This window comes from Otolemur garnettii, unplaced genomic scaffold (assembly GCF_000181295.1).
Source record: "Otolemur garnettii isolate 467f Iridium unplaced genomic scaffold, OtoGar3 scaffold00070, whole genome shotgun sequence".
NCBI classification, from domain to species: Eukaryota; Metazoa; Chordata; class Mammalia; order Primates; family Galagidae; genus Otolemur; species Otolemur garnettii.
The window spans coordinates 8,973,022-8,990,745 of record NW_003852465.1 but is presented as its reverse complement, the minus strand read 5'-3'; the positions used below and the strand labels follow the sequence as shown (position 1 = coordinate 8,990,745).

General features: G+C 42.7%; 2 protein-coding genes and 1 pseudogene across 4 annotated transcripts in view; 1 reads left to right on the top strand and 2 right to left on the bottom strand.

Annotated features, from left to right (window-relative positions):
* The window catches only part of LOC111726538 (testis-expressed protein 49-like), a 24,742-nt gene extending 20,993 nt beyond the window's left edge, over nucleotides 1-3,749 (bottom strand). The window contains exon 1 of the mRNA XM_023515370.1: nucleotides 3,671-3,749. Within this exon, the coding sequence (XP_023371138.1) occupies nucleotides 3,671-3,749 (79 nt within the window). The remainder of the gene's footprint in view (nucleotides 1-3,670) is intronic.
* Nucleotides 3,750-5,826: 2,077 nt separating this feature from the next.
* Nucleotides 5,827-6,361, bottom strand: LOC111726542 (annotated as a pseudogene).
* Nucleotides 6,362-10,470: 4,109 nt separating this feature from the next.
* Nucleotides 10,471-17,724, top strand: part of CCNT1 (cyclin T1) — a 23,865-nt gene continuing 16,611 nt past the window's right edge. For 2 of the 3 annotated variants that reach the window (XM_023515387.1, XM_012807489.2), the window contains exons 1-2: nucleotides 10,593-10,848; nucleotides 13,163-13,244. In XM_023515387.1, coding sequence (XP_023371155.1) covers nucleotides 10,688-10,848; nucleotides 13,163-13,244 — 243 coding nt within the window. In that variant the 5' untranslated portion in view covers nucleotides 10,593-10,687. Of the gene's footprint in view, nucleotides 10,849-13,162; nucleotides 13,245-17,724 lie in introns of all 3 variants that reach the window. The other variant, XM_003793585.3, reaches the window with a different exon arrangement.

Sequence of the window (17,724 nt, the reverse complement as noted above, 5' to 3'; positions counted from 1 at the left end):
TTTTTTTTTTTTTTTTTGGCAGTTTTAGGCCGGGGTTGGGCTTGAACCCGCCACCTCCAGCATATGGTGCTGGCCCCCTACTCCTTTGAGCCACAGGTGTCACCCCCAAATTTAACTTTCTTAAAAAATTAACTGGCCAGGCTCGGGGCCTGTGGCTCAAGTGGCTAAGGTGCAGCCACATACACCTGAGCTGGAGGGTTCGAATCCAGCCTGGGCCTGCCAACAATGACAACTACAACCAAAAAATAGCCGGGCATTGTGGTGGGCGCCTGTAGTCTCAGCTACTTGGGAGGCAGAGGTAGGAAAATTGCTTGAGTCCAGGAGTTGGAGGTTGCTATGAGCTGTGATGCCACAGCATTCTACCCAGGGTGACAGCTTGAGGCTCTGTCTCATAAAAAAAAAAAAATTAACTGGCCAACAAGTAGTTTATAATAAGAGATACTCTAATGTAATTTTACATTCAACTTTCATCCTATAGTTCTCATTAATTGATCCAAATCTGCTAGCTTGATGCCTAGCGACAGGTTTAAATCAGGGATCTGTAGTTGGTTGTTAGTTTAGGGGTGTTAATTTTAGGTGAGCCACATCCCAGAGTCAGGTGGGTCACATTTATTTATTTATTTAATTTTTTTAGTTTTTGAGACAGAGCCTCAAGCTGTCGCCCTGGGTAGAGTGCCATGGTATCACAGCTCACAGCAACCTCCAACTCTTGGGCTTAAGTGATTCTCTTACTTATGCCTCCCTAGTAGCTGGGACTACAGGTGCCCACCAAAACGCCTGGTTATTTTTGTTGTTGTTGTCATTGTTGTTTAGCAGGCCTGAGCCAGGTTTGAACCCACCAGCCCCGGTGCTTATGGCTGTACCCTAACCACTGAGCTATGGGTGCTGAACCAGGTGGGTCACATTTAGTTCAAGATGTCTCCTGGAAGGATGGGAGCAGTGGTAACCGGTTGCCATGTCAAATGGTTATTTCATTAAATTCTTGTCACAGAAGTGAAATTACCATTTTTTTTTTTTTTTATGAATAAGAATTGGTTAGGCGGGACATGGTGACTCATGCCTGTAATCCACTCTGGATGGCTGAGGCAGGTGGATTACTTGAGCGCAGGAGTTTGAGACCAGCCTGAACATGAATGAGTCCACCATCCCCTGCTCCATCTCTACTAAAAAATAGAAAAACTAGCTGGGCGTTGTGGTGCACACCTGTAGTCCCAGCTACTTGGGAGACTGAGGCAAGAGGATTGCTCAAGTTGCTGTGCGCTATCATGACTCCATTGCACTCTATCCAGGGCAAATGAGTGAGAGCCTGTCTCAAAAAAAAAAAAAAAAAAAAAAAATTGGTTGGGAAAAACCCCTAACATTGAATTTTCACCAATAACTTCAGCAAAGTTTCAGTTTTAAGCCCTGGAAACAAATCAAATTATTGTTTTGTTATTTGTATACAGTAGTTGGACTAAATAATTATGATTCTTATATATGTGTGTGTGAGAGAGAGAAAGAGAAAATGAGAGAGATGAGAGATCAGAAATAACTCATCCAGTTACTCTTTCCCTATGAAGAACATTTTCTGAAATTGTAGAATATTATAACTCTCTTATGAAGTTGCCCAAGGCATATGGCAACAGGGTACAAAGTTTAACTCTACATGGCAATTCTCAAGTTAACTATTTTGGCCACTAACTCCAGGGGTGGGCTCCTGGCAATCTTGAGAATCACTTGGGGAACAGGGAATTCTAAATGAAAGTCCACCTGACATCTGAACTCAGGTTTTGCAGGTTAATATGATTCCTCTAGAAAGCCTGACATCAATCCTTTGTACAGTAGCCTACTCCCAGGAAGAGACAGGCATCATTTGTCCCCATAAATCATGAGATGTTTAAGAGTATAGGCAGTGATGTTAGACAATTTGGAATCAAATTATGGCTCTATTGCTGTGACTCTGGGTAAATAAATAGGGTCTTTGAGGCTCAATTTTTTTTTCAGTTAAAAGGGAATAGTAATACCTACCTCACAGGAATCTTAGTATTAACATGAAATTAAGAACACAGAATGTTTAGTATAGTGCCTGGCACAAAATGCATAGTAAATAGTTGTTTATTATTAAGTGCCAGAGCCACAAAACCAAGGATTACCTAGTTATCAAGCAAAATCCTCAGTTCATATCTTGACAGAGTAATTGGAGGGTATAAAATTAGGGGTGAGGGGAAGGTAGTAGGGAGTAGGAGTGGCAAATCTGAGGTCCAGCCTTCCCTCTACTTTTACATTCTTGGCCACCAGTTTGGCCAAGCCTCTTGCCTCTGATGCTCTGCCACCAGAATAAGAATTGGATAAGCAGGTGACATCAGGATGGTTCCCTATGTATCATCCCATAGCGGACTCTAGACTATAAGGATTTACTTAGAAATTAGCACGTGGAGATCCTCTTTAGCAAGTAAAGTCTTCCTCTCTGCCTAGGCTGCAAAGATTTGAGACCTAAGTCTCTTAGGATGGGCACCAAGTCTTGTTCAGCAGTGTTTAAGTAGCCGACTGAGTAGGAAAACCCCAGGCTGGTTGCTCAGTTTCTTCATTGTGAGGGAGTCCCATCTAGTAGGTGCAGGTAGGAGTGGAATAGCCAGGAGAGACTTTCTCTTGGCCTAGGACAAATGAAATTTGTAGGTTTTTTGAAGGGTATGTTTTTCTGAGAGAGGGCAGAGAAGAGCTCCTTACAAGAACAGCCTCATGGCATAATGCTGGGACCCAGCTGTGGTGGGGCAAGGGACGGTTGGTATAGGGGTATTAAGGGGTTTCTAGGGTCCACTGGGGGCCCTTTGTACAAATCTCACCTAGAAGCTTGAGAGTAAAATGGAACTTTATTATGATTATGATTACTATTATTTTTGAGACAGTCTCACTATGTTGCCCTTGGTAGAGTGCTGTGATGTCACAGCTCACAGCAACCTCAAACTCCTGGGCTCAAGGGATTCTCTTGCTCAGCCTCCCAAGTAGCTGGGACTACAGGTGCCCCCATGACGCCAGGCTACTTTTTGTTGAAGTTGTCATAGTTGTTTGGCTGGCTCAGGCCAGGTTTGAACCTGCCAGTTTTAGTGTATGTGGCTGGTACTATAACCACTGTGCTACATACTGAGCCATATTATTATTATTTTTAAGATAGTCTCATTGTTGCCTTAAGCTAGAGTACAGTGGTGTCATCATAGCTCACTGCAACCTCCAACTCTTGGCTTCAAGAGATCTTCCTGCCTCAGCCTCCTGAGTAGCTGGGACTATAGGTTCCCGGCCATAATGCCTGGCTGATTTTTCTATTTTTTTAGTAGAGACAGTCTTGCTCTTGCTCAGGCCGGTCTCAAACTCCTGAGCTCAAGGGATTCTCCCGTTTCAACCTCTCAGAGTGCTAGGATTACAGGTATGAGCCACTGCACCGGGCCCAAACAGAACTCCCTTGATGGAGTTACAAACAATACAGAGAGCGTCCTATGGAGGCCTACATAAGATTGTCCTTCACAATTGTAACTTTGTGCTTTCATTCTTTCCCAGTCACCTCTTTCCCTACCCCATATAACTTTTGCTTCAGCACCTACCTACATTGAATTTCCTTCACATATGATGGAAAACTAATGGCTAGGAAGTGCCTAAGATGTGGCCCTTGTAATAGTCTACTCAATATTCCTCTTACTTGTTTCTTCAGTTGTGTCCCTTTTCTTGTTCCGAAAAGAATTCTGATATCCCAACAGATATAAGTTGAAGAAGGCCATCTCAGCTCTTCCTTGGCCTCTTCCGGAACATTCAGGCTGAAGAACTGGACTTTGTGTTTGGTAACCATGGTAATGCCCTGAATAAATACCATTGACTGACACTGCTTTTAATGAGCCATAGGATTTATGGGTTCACAGTGGAGCTGGAGTGGGAAAGGGTTAAATTACTTCAGGAGAATGCAGGCATCAATTGCTAGTACCTCTTTTCTTGACCCAGTATTATACTGTAAACTTCAGAAGGCAGTGAGTGAGAACAACACTAACCTGGGCTCAAATCTTAGTTTTGCCACACAGTCGGTATCTGAATTTGAACAGAATAACTAAACCTCAGTGGGTTTTTCTTTTTTAAATAAGACAGTTTCACTTTATCACGCTCGGTAGAGTGCCATGGCATCACACAGCTCACAGCAACTTCCAACTCCTGGGCTTAGGCGATTCTCTTGCCTCAGCCTCCCGAGTAAGGTGCCCGCCAAAACACCTAGCTATTTTTTTGTTCTTGTTGCTGCAGTTTGGCTGGGGCTGGGTTTGAACCTGCCACCCTCGGTATATGGGGCCGGCGCCCTACCCACTGAGTCACGGGTGCCACCCTAAACCTCAGTTTTTAATTGTTTATTTTAAAAAATGGCAATGATTATATCTATCTCATAGTTATGAGAATTAAATGAGATAATATATGCAAATTTCCTTAGCACAGTGTTCAATTTATAATGGAACATTAATACTACATGTGATCTTAGCCAAAAGGCCAAGAAACAATATAATGCAGTGGTTCTCAACCTTCCTAATGCTGCAACCCTTTAATACAGTTCCTGTGGGTCATGACCCACAGGTTGAGAACTGCTGATATAATGGAAACTTAATAAATTGTTTAAATCTGTAAAGGGCCAGGTGCAGTGGCTCACACCTGTAGTCCCAGCACTTTGGGAGGTGTTTGAGATTATATCGAGCTACAATCATGCCGCTGTATTCTGGCCTGGAGACCCTATCTCTATTTAAAAAAAAAAAGGGGTTACTTTCAGTGAATCTTTAAGTTATTTCAGCAGTGGTATGCCAGTCCCTACTAACTTTAGAGGGCTTGTTAAATATTCATTAATTTTGTGAGCTGGTGTTAGACCAGACCATTATTAAAAATTAAGTTATCAACTCAGTGCCTATAGCTCAGTGGCTAAAGTGCCAGCCACATAGGCTGGAGCTGGCAGGTTCAAATCCAGCCTGGGCCTGCCAAACAATGACAACTACAACCAAAAAAATAGCTGGGGGTTGTGGTGGGTGCCTAATAGTCCCAGCTACTTTGGAGGCTGACGCAAGAGAATTGCTTAAGCCCAAGAGTTGGAGGTTGCTGTGAGCTGTGATGCCACAACACTCTACCAGGGTGACAGCTTGAGACTCTGTCTCAAAAAAATTAAGTTATCTAAACTTTTAATTTATATTAAAAATAAAGGTATTAAATACTAGAAACTCATCTCTTCCTAATTATTTTGCTACATTTTACTATTAATCTATGCTCATGAGTTTATTTCATTGCACCTGGATATTTCACCTAATTTTTTTTCATTCTTTTTGATTTTCAGTTTGGGAATTTTCTTTTCTTTTCTTTTTTCTTTCTTTCTTTCTTTTTTTTTTTTTTTTACAAAAAGATGCAATTTTATTTTTATTGTAAACCAACAATTTATAGTTGTATAAACTTATGGAGTACACAGTGATGTTATAATCTACGAATACAATTTGGAATAATTGAATCAAACTAGTCAATATATCCATCACCTCAAATACTTAACATTTTTGTGGTTAAGAACATTTGAAATTTACTCCAATATTAACTATAATTACCACATTGTGCAACAGAACTCAAAAAAGAATGAAGCATTCTTCATAGGATTTTGCATCTTTGACCATCAATGAGATAAAATATCATTTTCAAAATAGCATCCAAACATGAGTGTATTTACCTACATCCTCCAGGTCATAATAAAGCAAGCTGGTGAAGAGAGTAATAATTCATGGTATTTCATGTTTAACAAACTGTTAACAGAGAAAGTTGGTCGAAGAAAGGCATACGAACATCGTCTTATAAGAATTAGAACCAAGGGGCTCCATAATCATCTGGCATCCGTTCAATATTGTATCTATGGTTAGAAATATACATGATAGGAACTCCAGGGATTTTCTGGATTCTTCCTTTAAGATCTAGGTCAACTGTAGCCACCATGTAACACTTGGGCTGAGTTACTCTCTGTACTAAGCAGTCATTTGCATAGGTTCCTTTGTGTGTGCATGGTAATCGTTCAAATCTTGGATCCTTGGCGATCCTGAGGGCCACTCGATACTTCTGCCCCAATTTCTCAATTTCAGCCATTACACAGTCAGTTATACAAGGAATGCACATGGCATACAGACAGTCCATCATTGCCTGCACTAAGTCCAGTTTGGCTTTAATGGAAAAGTTGATAAAGTTGGTCCAGTTGTGTATTATACTGGAAGAATAAGCAGGAAGGGTGCTGGAGGACTTCTCTTTCCTTTAATGTGCTGGGATCTGTCTTTTCTTTCTTTTTAGGTTTCAATCTGTCCTTTTCTTTAAGACTCTGATCCCTGAGACTAAGCATTCGCTTCATGGTTGCATACTTCCTTGCTTTCTTTTGCTTCCCCATGCTCACGCCACCCAGTTTGGGAATTTTCTATTGACATTTTTTTTTCTTGAGACAGAGTCTCACTTTGTCACCCTCGGTAAAGTGCCAGCAACCTCAAACTCTAGGGCTCAAGTGATCCTACTGTCACAGCTTCCCAAGTAACTGGGACTGCAGGTGCCCACCACAACACAAGGCTATTTTTAGAGATGGAGGTCTGGCTTTTGCTCAGGCTGGTCTTGAACTCCTGAAGCTCAAGCAATTTACCTGCTTTGGCCTCTCAGAGTGCTAGGATTACAGGTGTGAGGTGCAGTGCCTGGCTATTGACACATTTTTAAGCTCACTGATTCTTTCCTTAGTCATGTCCAGTTTACTACTGAGTGCACCAAAAGCATTCTTCATTTCTGTTAACAGTGTTTTTGATTTCTGGCATTTCTTTTAATTCTTTCATAGAGTCTTCATCTCTCTGCTTACATTACCCTGTGTTTCTGAATGTTGTCCACTTTTTTCATCAAGAGCTCTTAACATAAGGGTGAGCATGGTGGGCAAGGTGGCTCATGCCTGTAATCCTAGCACTCTGAGAGGATGAGGCGAACTCAGGACCAGCTCAGCAAGAGCCAAATTCTGTCTCCACTAAAAATAGAAAAATTAGCTGAGTGTTGTGGCAGGCACCTGTAGTCCCTGCTACTCTGTATTCTGAGGTACAATGACTGCTTGAACTCAGGAGTTTGAGGTTGACTTAGGCTGATCCCTGGGCACTCTACCCAGGCTGAGATTTTTGTCTCAAAAAAGAAAGGAAAAAAAACAAGTCTTCAACATATTAATCACAGTTACTTCATTAAAAAAAAACACCTGTTTTTATTTTTTATTTATTTATTTTCTTGAGACAGTCTCACTATGTTGCCCTGGGTAGAGTGCCGTAGCATCATAGCTCACAGCAACCTTCAACTCTTGGGCTTAAGTGATTCTCTTGCTTCAGTCTTCCAAGTAGCTGGGACTACAGGCCCCTGCCACAATGCCTGGCTATTTTTTTTTGTTGCAGTTGTCATTTCTGCCCCAGATCCAGGCTGGGTTTGAACACACCACCCTAAGTGTATCTGATTGGCGCCCTTGCCGACTGAGCCATGAGTACCACCACCAAAAAAAAAAAAAAAAAAAAAAAAAAAACCCAAAACTTTTTAAGGCAAGAATGAAACTTTCTTCATTGAGGAAGAAAAATGCTTAGAGTAAGAAAGTTCACCAAGCAGGATACATTTTCCATAGACAGTGAATGGGCCTCTATTGCCAGGGCAAGCAGGCAAAGAGGCAAATATAATAGTTAATTTAAATTCTTAGTCTGGGCTCAGACCCTGTGGCTCAAGTGGCTAAGGCACCAGCCACATACACCTAAGGTGGTGGGTTCGAATCCAGCCCGGGCCCGTCAAACAACGATGGCTGCTGCAACCAAACCGGGCGTTGTGGCAGGCGCCTGTAGTCCCAGCTACTTGGGAGGCTGAGGCAGGAGAATCGCTTGAGCCCAGGAGTTGGAGGTTGCTGTGAGCTGTGATGCCACAGCACTCTACCCAGGGTGACAGTTAGAGGCTCTGTCTCAATAAATAAATAAATAAATAATTCTCAGTCTGATAATCCCCAAATCTCTGCCTTATGTGAGTATGGTTCTGGTGATCACTTTGTCTCTTCAGATTGTATTTTTCACCATGTACTATGCCTTGCAACATTTTTGTCAAAAGTTAGGTATGATGATGGTTGGGCATGGTGGCTTGTGCCTGTAACCCTAGCACTCTAGGAGGCCGAGGTGGGTGGATTGCTTAAGGTCAGCAGTTTGAGACCAGACTGAGCAAGAGGAAGACCCTGTCTCTACTAAAAATAGAAAAACTGAGGCAAGATGATTGCTTGAGCCCAAGAGCTTGAGGTTGCTGTGAGCTATGTCTCCAAAGCACTCTACTCAGGGTACTAGAGTGAGACTGTGTCTCAAAAAAAAAAAATTAAATATGATGTATTAGGTAAAAGCCAAGTTTTATGTTTTTATGGCGAGGAGTCAAGCTGTGTTTACTTTTGTTATAGCTATAGGTATTAGAGGCTCCAATTCCTTTAGCTGTCCTTGGTGTTTTTCTTTTTTGAGACAGAGCTCACTCTGTTACCCTGGGTAGAGTGCTGTTGGGTTGCAGCTCAAAGTAACCTCAAGCTCTTGGGCTCAAGTTATCCTCTTGCTTCAGCCTCCCAAATAGGTGAGACTACAAGCTCCTACTGTAACACTTGGCTAATTTTTTTTTCTTCTGTTTTTAGTAGAACTAGGGTCTTGCTCTTGCTCAGGCTGGTCTTGAACTCCTGAGCTCAGGTAACCCACTCAAATTGGCCTCTCAGAGTGCTAGGATTCCAGGTGTGAGTCATCTAGCCTGGCACTAGATGTTCTTGTTTTTGTCATCTTTGTGATCTTTGAATTTCCTTAGGAAGTCTTTTCTTCATATTGAGACAGTGTCTTGCTCTGCTGCCCAAGGTGAAGTGCTGTAGTGCTAACATACCTCACTGCAATCAAGACTAAATAAAGAATTGTCTATAACAAATCACTCCAAACGTTTTTCTAAAGAGTACATTGAGGTTGGGTGCAGTGGTTCATGCCTGTAATCCTAGCACTCTTAGGAGGCTAAGGCAGGAGGGAGGATTTCTTGAGCTCAGGAGTTCAAGTCCAGCTTGAGCAAGAGCCAGACTCCATTGCTACTACAAATAGAAAAAAATTTAGCTGAGTACTGTGGCTGAGGCCTGTAGTCCCAATTACTGGGGAGGCTGAGGCAGGAGGATGGCTTGAATCCAGGAGCTACACTTCTTAGCATTATTAGCAGTGTAGTATAGAGCAAACTACCTGATCTCTGCGCCTCAATTTCTGTATTGTAGGGTGTTCTGAGCTTTTGTTTGAGATTTATTGACTATTTACTAGGGCCAAGGCTGTAATAGGTAGGCGCAAGAGATACAAAAATATATCATCCCCCCCCCGCAATTTCAATACAATGTAACAAATACTATAACAACAAGATCTACTTGGTATTTTCTAAGTACCAAATAACTATTATAAATGCTTGTAACTCATTAAACATTCACTCCTTCTCACAACCCAAAATATAGGCATTATCTACATTTTATCTAAGTGGCACGGATAAGTAATTATCTTTCCCAAGACCAAACAGGTGTCAGACGTTGGGGCTGGAACACATCTTGACAGGCGGCAGGAATTTACAAATGTCTGCATGATGAAGGGCGGTGGTGGAAGGTTTCTACATCTTAGAGACAACCTTAGTTCACCGATTGCCAAACGGGGATTAAAATATTATTACCTCTATGGGTCGGCGCCCGTAGCACAGTGGTTACTACGCCAGTCACATACACCGAGGGTGGCGGGTTTGAACCCGGCCCGAGCCAGCTAAACATAGCCGGGCGTTGAGGCAGGCACCTGTAGTCCCGGCTACTCGGGAGGCTGAGGCAAGAGAATTGCTTAAGCCCAAGATTTTGAGGTTGCTTTGAGCTGTGACGCCACAACATTACCGAGGGCGACATACTTAGACTCTGTCTCAAAAAGAAAAAAAAATTACCTCTGGAATCGTGCAGATTAAATTTAATCGTATATTTAGGAATCAGTATTGCCCCTGGGACATGTACGCTCTTCTAAATTGCTTCTATCAATTCCGTTTTATTCCTTTAAATTGCATCACTGTGGCGAATCCCAGGGATGTTTTCATGACTTCGGCTACGTATTGTGAAGCGACTCTTCAAACGGGTTGCAGCACTTCACGTTTTTACCAATAACGTCGGAAGATCCTAGCTGCTTTAAATTTTGATATATGATAGGGCTACTTTCTTTGATTTTTATTTTTTTCCAGTTTCTGACAGTCCTACCTATTTTCTCTGTCAAGATCAAGGTCTACACCTGCTCCACTTTACGTAGCACGTTTCACCGCCCACGAGCTCAGGCCAGTTCTCGCGGGAAAAGACGTGATTTTAAACGTAAACGCCTAACCCCGCCCGTACCTCCCAAGGTGTCACGTGACGCGCCTGCGTTTCCCCCCCCCCACCCCGCCTCAAGGTCCTTCCTGGTCACACTCGAGTAGCTGGTAACTCGCCTACAAGATATCGCGAGGTCTATTGCGGAAGTAAGCCCTTTGACTTTCGCTTCCTCGACGGAAGCGTGTCACAATCTGGCGGTCGACTCTTAGCGGAAGTTCGTCACGTCGCACTTGCCTCCGTTCAGCGGATGTGTGTCGCCGCTTAGGTGACGCTGGGAAGTGCTTGCAGCCTCCGTCGCTGCCTTCTGGTTGAAGCACTATGGAGGGAGAGAGGAAGAACAACAATAAACGGTGGTATTTTACTCGAGAACAGCTGGAAAATAGCCCGTCCCGTCGTTTTGGCGTGGACCCGGATAAAGAACTTTCTTATCGCCAGCAGGCGGCCAATCTGCTCCAGGACATGGGACAACGTCTTTACGTGTATCCTTGCGGCCTAGACTTTGGGCCTTCAAATCGGTCCCGCCATGCTCTGGGTACAGGCCTCAGGCTCTGGTGGGGGAAGAAAGGGGGAAGAAGGTGGGCAGGAGTTGGATGTCTAGGCGGGAGAGCCCACGGTGGGGCGGGCTAAAACACTGTTCGCGCGGTGGCAGCGAGGCGGAGTTAATTTCCCGCTCCCTCCCTCCCTCGCTCGCTCGCCCGCCCGCCCGTGCCACCAACCTTGTTGGGAGTTCGTATCCTTCTCGGCTTTGTGTTTTAACTAGCTCTTTCTAGTTCCTCTTCACTGCCTCTCTGACCTACTCTGGTGACTTTAAGATTCTTTTCCGCGGTGCTTTAGGGGTCTGGTAGAAGGTTCACTGTTGACGGCTGGCTAATAAACTTAGTGTGTAAAGGGAGTTTCGGGAAATTCCATACCTAAAGGTCTTAAAAAGGGTGGCCTAGAATTAATGCCCCAGCCTTGATTCAAAATCCGTTCCGCTTGCTTATTAGCTGTCAAATTCTTGGTCTTCTCGTCTGTAAAACGGGATGATACCTCTGGCATTTGATTCTGTTGCTACCACAATGCTTGGCATTCAGACGTACAAATAGAAGCTGCTGTTGAGATATTAGAGAATTTCAGAGAAGGAATGATGTCAGTTTAGGTTTGTAGGGATGTTTGACGGGGCTTTTATAAAATACTGGGTTCTTAAGTTACTTAGAGTGCTGGTGTATATTCATTTTCTTCATATTTCGCAGATGAGCGAACTTGGTGATTCCCTCCCCCAAGTATCTTTCTTTGTCAGAAAATACATTCATTTTGTGGTGGAGAAAAGGAATATAATTTTAGTTTTTTCACTCTGTGCATGAAAACTTTTGCTTGGGTGCAGCTTCCATTTAAATGTGTTGTTGACTGTAATGTATTGTCATTTTGTTTTCTGTTGATATCCAGTTTGTTTCTTAAAAATGCAGTTAGTTAAACTTGTTTGTGAAATTGAGTGTATCCTTAAAATGCTTTGCATTTGTTTGTGTGTTGCTATTAAGGTTGCCATCATGGGACTACATCATTTATATATCCCATATTGTCAGCCGAGATCTTTAAAATTAAGACATTAAACGTTTTTCATGGGCTCATCACATGTAGTTGAGTGGTTAGGGCACTGGCCACATGCAGCGGGCCTGGCAGGTTGGCACCTAGCCGGGGCCTGCTAAACAACGACAGTAACAAAAAGGCTCAGTGTCTGTAGCACAGTGGTTATGGCGCCAGCCACATACAATGGAGTGGTGGGTTGGAATCCAGCCCAGGCCTGCCAAACAACAATGACAACTACAACCAAAAAATAGCCAGGGGTTGTGGTGGGCACCTGTAGACCCAGCTACTTGGGAGGCTGAGGCAAGAGAATCGCTTAAGCCCAAGAGTTGGAAGTTGCTGTGATGCCATGGCACTCTACCAAGGGCGACATAGTGAGACTCTGTCTCAAAAAAAAAAAAATTATATATATATAAAGTTTTTCATTTTCTGTCATTTCAAATTATTTCTGGCCCCAGGGATCACCATATACGAAGGCTTGGTAACCAGAGAGAAGTGGAACTGAAAAGTTAATTCCTGGAGTTTAGAAGGCAGGGAAGGATAGTACCTAGAAACCTGGAGGCCAGATCAGGGAGGGCCTCGTAAATCTTGTGTAAGACATACCCTGAGCTAACGGATCACCACTGCAGGATTTTCAGAGGGCAAATCAGAGAAATGTTTAGGATCTTATGTGGTTTTTTTTTGAGACAGAGCCTCAAACTGTCACCCTGGGTAGAGTACTGTGGCATCACAGCTTACAGCAACCTCCAACTCCTGGGCTCAAGCGATTCTCCTGCCTCTGCCTCCCAAGTAGCTGAGACTACAGGCGCTCACCACAACGCCCGGCTATTTTTCGGTTGCACCCATCATTGTTATTTGGCAGCCCCCGTCTGGATTCAAACCTGTCAGCTCCAGGTGTATGTGGTTGGCGCCTTAGCCGCTTGAGCCACAGGCGCTGAGCCCTTATCTGTTTTTATAGTTCATCTTGATCCACAAATCCTGAGTTTGTTTATTTATTAAGTAAATTTATATTAAATACCTGTTATGTGTAAAGCATTGTGCCAAATGTCATTTATTGGTTAATAAATCGGCGAAAGAAAACAGACGTGCTCTTTGAGGGGCAGAGGTTAAGTATCATTTCATGCAGTAGCATCTACTGTGCTGGCTTTTTTGGGAGGAGTTAAAGGTTATATTTTTGGAAATTAATACTGTCTGCTTGCTTGGTTTTGGACCTTAACATGAACATTTCAGCTCGCAATTGACTATCAACACTGCTATAGTATACATGCATCGATTCTATATGATTCAGTCCTTCACACAATTCCATCGAAATGTAAGTAATGTTATTATTATTTTTATTATTATTTTAAGCGACAGGGTCTCTCCCTGTCTCCCAGGTTGGAGTGCAGTGAGTGGTGCAATCATAGCTTACTTCAAGGTCGGCCTCTAACTCCTGGGCTCAAGAGTTAATCCTGCCTTAGCTTTCTGAGTAGCCTGGAAACACCTTAAGTTGGGATGGCTGAGTAGCACTAAAGGGGAAATAATGCTTAATTTAAGAATAACTTTCAAAGTGGTAAATAATAAATAATGTGGTCATTGGAAATGGATGTAAGTTATACAGATTTTCCAAAGCCTTTGATAAAATTACAATCAATAGTTGGAGGGGAGGAGAGGCTGGGTGTGATGGCTCACCTCATACCTATAATCCTAGTGCTCTGGGAGGTTGAGGCAGCTGTATTGCTTGAGCTTAGGAGTTCGAGACCAGCCTGAGCAAAAGTAAGACCTCATCTCTACTAAAAACTAGCCCAGTGTTGTCATGGGCTCCTGTGGTCCCACCTACTTGGAAGGCTAAGGCAAGAGGATTGATCGTTTGTGTCCAAGAGACTGAGGTTGCTGTGAGCTATGATGACAGCACTCTACTTAGGGTGACAGCATGAGACTGTGTCAAAAAAAAAGTTATTGAAGGAGAAGGTACATGTTGTAATAATGACTAGGGACGTTGACTTATAAGATTAGAAAAAGAAAAATGATAAAGGGATTTTTGGGGGGGATAGAATTGTTAATAGTGATAGTTCAGTTTTGCTACCTGAAATGGCCTTATTTAACATTGTAAATGATTTGGAAGTGAATGTATAGTGATATCCTAGGTGTAGGAAAACCTGTATTTTTTTTTTTTTTTTGAGACAGAGTCTCATGCTGTCATCCTGGGTAGAGTGCCCTGGTGTCATAGCTCACAGTAACCTCAAACTCCTGGGCTCAAGCAATCCGCTTGCCTCAGCCTCCTGAGTAGCTGAGACTGTAAGTGCCCACCATGATGCCTGGCTGGTTTTTATGTTTTCAGTAGAGACAAGGTCTCAAACTCAAGCAATCCACTGCCTTGGCCTCCCAGAGTGCTAGGATTACTGGTGTGAGCTTCAGCACCCGGCCCTTATATATGTTTAATAAAATCCTGAGGTAATAGGGATAAACTTGGTGTATATTTCATATGGATTTGTGAGTTAAATATTTCATTGTTTTTTAAAATTCTGTTTCTGAGGAAACTTGTTTCAGACATACCCCTTAGGGAGGTGGGTTTTGAGCTCTTTTTTTTCCCCTCCCATCCTGTAGCAAGAGAATCTGAAGATAGATATAGCTCCTGTAATGAAATTGATAGAATTAGTATTGGGAATAACTGGATAATAAACTTTTTGGACTTGTGAATTAAGTATTCTTGATTTTTGTGTGATTGTCCAGTCAGCTTGGCTTTCTTTTGCTTTTAGTCCCCAAACTTCTGGCCATTTTCTACCTCTTACTATACCCTTCTTACTGAGGGAGAGATTTAATTATGTTAGCATGTAAATGAGTCTGTCTAATAACACCAGAGTAGAAGTTAGTGGATAAAGAGTGAAATTTGAAGAGGAAGTTCATAGCTATTTTGCCAATTCCAAAGGTTTTCTGTAATTCTTTATTATTATTATTTTTGAGAGTCTCATTTTGTCGCTCCCGGTAGAGTGCTGTGGTATCATATCTTACAGCAACCTCAGTTTCTGGGGCTCAAGTGATTTTCTCGCCTCACCCTCCTGAGTAACTGGGACTGCAGGTGTCTGCCACAATGGCTGGCTGCTTTTAAAGATGGGGTCTCGCTCTGGCTCAGGCTGGTCTCGAACCTGTGAGCACAAGCAGTCCACCTGCCTCGGCCTCCCATAGTGCTAGGATTATAGGCGTGAGCCACTGTATAATCCTTTTATATTAGGAAAATACTGTATAGTCAGGTGTTGTGGCTGGTGCCTGTAATCCCAGCAACTAGGGAGGCTGAGGCAATAGAATCGCTTGTGCCCAAGAGTTTGAGGTTGCTGTGAGCTGTGACGCCATGGGACTCTACCTACCAAGGGCGACATAATGAGACTCTGTCTCAAAAAAAAAAAAAAGATAACTGTAGAAGAAAATTTTCTGTAATTCTTCCCTTTTATTATGATAAAGATTTATCTGGGGTGAAATCTCAAATCAATTTTGAGTGCACATATAGTGCTATGCATATATACATATAGGTTAATACATATTTCTCCCTAATTTTAACTATTAAATTACATTTTAATTCATACAAATTAAGCTTGGCAAGGACAAAGACTTCTCTGTGTATTCTCCAAAGCACCTTTAGTAAAGTTAATGAATGTTCTGGTAATTATCCAGTATGAAGATATTCTTTTGGATGTCATGGCCTCTTCCAAATTCCAACGATTAATTTAATTTGGAGTTGTTGATGCTTTTTAGAGGATTGATTATAAACACATTCTGGAATTAACAGATCAAAAATGCCACATTTTTAAGCTGGGCGCGGTGGCTCACACCTGTAATCCTAGTACTCTGGGAGGCTGAGGTGGGTGGATTGCTTGAGCTCATGAGTTTGAAACTAGCTTGAGCAAAAGTGAGACCCCGTCCTACTAAAAATAGAAAAACTAAGGCAAGAGGATCGCTTGAGCCTGATTTTGGAGGTTGCTGTGAGCTATGACGCCACGGCACTGTACCCAGGGGGGCGACAGCTTGAGACTCTGTCTCAAAAAAAAAAAAATCACCTTTAAATATATTTTTAAAGTTTAGATGAGATGGATCTAAGTTGAAATTTGAGAGCAATGTTAGACATTGCTGTGGCATGGGTGCCTCAGCATTTTTCATGTTATTTTCTTTTCTTATTACATTAAGCCTCATGCATGTTTTATGTTTTTTTTTCTTATTACAAAGGTAATAAGTTCCCATGGTAAAAGTTAAAACAGTTTAGAAATGTATAACATAGAAATTGAAAGCTCCTCTGTAATCTCACTCAGAGGTAACTATTAATAAATATTTGCCATTTAATGTTCCAGACATTTTTCTGTACATTAGCTTTCTATTAAAAAATCATGTTTTGGGCTCGGCACCTGTGGTTCAAGTGGCTAAGGCACCAGCCACGTACACCTAAGGTAGCGGGTTTGAATCCAGCCCGGGCCCGCCAAACAACAATGATGGCTGCAAACCAAAAAATAGCCAGGCATTGTGGCAGGCGCCTGTGGTCCCAGGTACTTGGACCTCGGAGGCGGGAGACTCGCTTGAGCAGTTGCTGTGAGCTGTGATGCCACGGTACTCTACCCAGGGGGATAGCTTGAGGCTCAGTGTCAAAAAAAAAAAAAAATGTTTTGGCCAGGCGTGGCCAGGCTTGCACCTGTAATCCCAGCACTCTGGGAAGCCAAGGTAGGTGGATTGCCTGAGCTCATGAGTTCAGAGACCAGCCTGAGCTAGAGGGAGTCCCTGTCTCAAAAAAAAAAAAAAAAAAATGGCGCTCATAGCATAATGGTTATGGTTCCAGCCACATACGCCGAAGTTGGTGGGTTCGAACCCAGCCTAGGCCAGCTAAAACAACAATGACACCTGCAACTAAAAAATAGCTGGGCATTGTGGCGGGCACCTGTAGTTCCAGCTACTTGGGAGGCTGAGGCAAGAGAATTGCTTAAGCCCAAGAGTTTGAGTTTGCTGTGAGCTATGACGCCATGGCACTCTACCCAGGGTGACCTAGTGGGACTCTGTCTCAAAAAAAAAAAAAAAATAGGGGCGTCATAGCAGGTGCCTATAGTCCCAGCTCCTTGGGAAGCTGAGGCAAGAAAATCACTTGAGCCCAAAAGTTTGAGGTTGCTGGGAGGTGTGAAGCTGTGGCACTCTACCAGGGGCAACAAAGTGAGACTCTGTCTTAAAAAAACAAACAAAAACCCCAACATGTTTATAAAGGCAACTTAACCATTATCACCTAACAATATATATTGGACTTTTTTTTTTTTTTTTTTGGCTGGGGCTGCCACTCTGGTATATGGGGCCGGCGCCCTACTCCTTGAGCACAGGTGCCGTCCTATATAGGACATTTTTTATATTGATTTCTCATTATTTTTAATTGCCACATAGTATTTATGCAGTTACCATAATTTAGCCAGCTCCCTGTTGGTGGGTATTTGGGTTGTTTTTAGTTTATTTTATTATAGATAATGTTATGTGGGGTAGTCTTGTACATATATAGTACACTTGTATGAACATTTTAATATAAATTCCTATAGGTTGGAATTACTTTGCCCATAGATTTTTGTTGTGTCTATTTGCTCTATTGGAAGATTATACCAGTATGTGTTGTTTCTGTACTGTAGAAGAGAGTCCTTTTCACTCTATCTAATAAAATATTACTTTAAGAAATATTTCTTGGCTCAAGCGGCTAAGGCGTCAGCCACATACACCTAAGGTGGTGGGTTCGAATCCCCAGCCCGGGCCCACCAAACAACAATGATGGCTGCAACCAAAAAATGGCCAGGCGTTGTGGC